Here is a 3,426-nt window from a genome sequence, read left to right as displayed (position 1 = left end):
TAGTTGCTGGCTAAACACGGACTGGAGGATGGGATAGTGATAGGGGTTAGGGCTAGGGTTTGGGTCAGGTGTTAGGGTTAGTGTTAACTGATGTTTGCATCACCAGGAGGAGGTAGTTGCCCGGCTGAACACGGAGAAGCGGTTACGGCAGGTGGATGATGGGAAAGGGTTAGCAGTTAGGATTATGGTTAGCGTTAGGGTTAGGTGTTAGGGTTAACTGGTGTTTGCGCCACCGCTGCATGCAGGAGGAGGTAGTTGCCCGACTGAACACAGAGAAGCGGTTACGGCAGGTGGATGATGGGAAAGGGTTAGAGGTTAGGATTACGGTTAGGGTTAGGGTTAGGTGTTAGGGTTAACTGGTGTTTGCGCCACCGCTGCATGCAGGAGGAGGTAGTTGCCCGACTGAACACAGAGAAGCGGCTGCGGCAGGCGGAGGACGCGCTGGAGCGGCTGGACCTGGCGCTGAGGGACCTCATCAGCGAGCAGAAGGCTGCAAACGGCAACCGCAGCAGTCAGATGGTCGCCGACGTCGGCAGTCTCAAGAGTAGGAGCAGCTTCATGTTGTTGTTGTTGTTGTTCACCTCTTGATCTTTCCTGCTATCTTTGCTGTTCTAGATTTTGAGATTTCTCTGTCGAACCAATGCTGATCTCTCACATCTTGAAAGGGCATTTTCCAAACTTTGGATGCATCGTTTAGGAATCCCCACAATACAAGATGTACAATGTTGTAATTGACACCTGAATGACCTGTGTGAAAATCAACTCGCACCGGGCGGTTCGAACCGGTCCGAGGGCAGTCCACCTCGTCCGCCTACGTGAAAGGCGTCCGCCCCGCGAGGCTGCCCGTCCGCGCGCCGGGCGGTGAACCGTCATTAAGTGGTTCAGCACGTTCGGCAGTTCAGGACCGCCGGACGCTTCGGGCGCCGTAAAACACTTAGAAAAAAATTGCCGCCGCCCGGCCAAATTTTGTCTAAGTCCCTAAATTGTCGGAAGCCGTGCGACAGCGCCCCCTTCCGTACACTAAACGCAGCGACCAGAAGAGCGCTAAAGTCCGCAAGTGAGACTATTAGACATTGTTAGAGGCATGCATTACGTCCAGTATTACGGGGCAACAGCCAGAGCGGGCGAACACTAATAGTAATAACGTTGTACTATCGCCTGAACAATACTATGAAAATAAAAGAGATATTTTTCTACCCTCAAATCTACAACTTTTCTTCTATATTAATATTTTGGCCGCGACTAATGAATGGGTGACGTATTTTCTTGTACATATTCGTTCATTAATATAGTCACCACGCACGGCTATCTGGAGAGTAGCAAAACCAACTGATGGGTCTTCTAGTAAAGTTTACATACACTTATAAAATGCTGTTCATTTTCCAATTTCCAGCTTACAGTGTTGAGTTACCCTTTGAAAAATCTGCTCCGCTACTCACTCAGTGCAGTTTTTTTCTGCCTGTGCAGCGTTGCTCGGGCGATCCCAGTTCCAGGCCGCACCAGCTGAAATAAACAGCGGGTTGATTGACATCCCGCCTGTGCGGCGCACGTGAGCGGCGCCTTGGTTGTCTTTCCAACCACACATTGGCTGTTGCCATGGTGCCATGCTGGCGGCAGCCGTCTGATGTGTACAGTGTGGGACAATCTATTTACTGGCTAGCCAATCGCTACGATTTATACAAAATGAGCCGGATACGTCGATTTTCACTGCAAATAATGAGCCACATGATTGGTTGCAAGAAACTGCAACTGAAATCCTATTCCCCACTATGATGCCCCACTATGATGCCCTCTATATACTGTATATCAAGTTTCTTGGAAATTCAGCTGAGTATGGCGAGCCAAAACACGTTGTTCAACCACGTTCTTGAGCCCCCTGGTCGTCAATAAGAAGTTCTAAACATACGCAGAAATGTGACAAACGGAGAAATTTTACGATAAATTCAAGTGATTCAGACAATGCCAAAATTGTCGCAGTTACATTGCGTGACTTTTTGTGACATAATTCAAGTTGTAGGCCCTGTCCGAGTTTTGTGGACGGGAAAATACGTCTGGGAGAACTGCGACAAATGCCTGTTTATGGTCCCGCCCGGGGCGGTCTAAAGAAGTCGGCTTGCTCTGACTTGCAGGAAAATATCGCAGTTTGGATTGTCCATCACCTCCATGCGGCGTTGAGTGCGCGGATCACACCTACATGTTTACCCTCTCGACGCACCAGTCTTTCTATCGTATCTCTTACACTATCCAATGCCGTGCATGCAGCATATAAAATCTTTATTGACACGACAAAAGTAAAGCGACTTTCGTAAGGTCTATATTATAAACAAAACAGACATATGAATATCTTTAGGTATGAATAAGTCATTGTTACGAAATCTGTTCTCATGAAGAATGAACATGTTTTTTAGTCCTGTTTGTCTCTTTTTTCTCTAGCGATAAATGAGAAAAAAGTCTTAAACACGTAACAGCAGATACGAATAGTCACGCAGTGGCATGGTGAATTACAATTCAGCACTCCGTATTTCGTTTCTAAAACACACGAACGCTGTATTCTCCGCTCTGCTGCCGTGTTTGATTTGCTAACTACATTGCCCACGCCTATAGAATCGTTGTCTTCCAAGCGCAGTGTATCAAAGTACTATAAGAAGAATAAACGACAATACTATTGTAGGTCACCCTAGCACAAGTCTAAGATCACCGGTGCACCACACACCTCGGGATTGATCATGCTCGCACGGCGTTAAAACGGGCGGAGAAAAGTTACAGATATCTAGACCACCATTGCTCTCTGTAGAACTAATCTTTCTACCCTATGATTAAATAATTGTCTCTGGCGCTTTACAAATAGGACGACATTGTCATTGAGTAGCGCTACGTTTCCACTGACTGTCATGGTACCAAGCGGCGATTCTGTCCAAATGTGCATTGATACGGGAGATGATGTTTAAAACGTATTTAACATCTTTAATGCCTTTCATGACGTCCGGCATTACCTAGTCTTGTGGACAATACCTAACATGATTTGTGAAGTGCAATCTTTGAAATGTTTCTCACTTTCCAAAATTTCCACCAACGTTTGGAGTCGAAGCGCAGGCTGTGGCCGGAAAGGAACTTTTTTTGCGAGCAGTACCAGTTGGACCACCTGTTGGACGACCTGACTACCGGTAACTTTGCAGCGAGACTTCAATCGACTCTCTGAGAACGTGTTGAGTTTGACCAGTAATATTCCCCTTGAAATTATATGAAGAAAGTCAGACTAAAACAAGTACAGTGCTGTGTCACGCTGGAGTACGGTACCCAAAACAGTGCACGGGTAACGGTTAGTCGAACATCTAACGCCTCTATTTTACATAAAATATAAATGCTAAGATACCGCACTCCTAATCCTTATATGTTGTAGAAGGGTCACTACTTTATCATTTTGAC

At 46.4% G+C, this 3,426-nt stretch overlaps 1 protein-coding gene across 1 annotated transcript in view; it reads left to right on the top strand.

The window, feature by feature from the left end:
* The window catches only part of LOC118424466 (lipoxygenase homology domain-containing protein 1-like), a gene marked incomplete in the record, with an annotated part of 70,418 nt that overhangs the window by 54,320 nt on the left and 12,672 nt on the right, over window positions 1-3,426 (top strand). The window contains 1 exon segment of the mRNA XM_035833038.1: window positions 413-544. Coding sequence (XP_035688931.1) covers window positions 413-544 — 132 coding nt within the window.

This window comes from Branchiostoma floridae, chromosome 1 (genome assembly GCF_000003815.2).
Source record: "Branchiostoma floridae strain S238N-H82 chromosome 1, Bfl_VNyyK, whole genome shotgun sequence".
Lineage (NCBI taxonomy): Eukaryota > Metazoa > Chordata > Leptocardii > Amphioxiformes > Branchiostomatidae > Branchiostoma > Branchiostoma floridae.
This window is presented reverse-complemented; position numbering and strand designations above follow the sequence as displayed.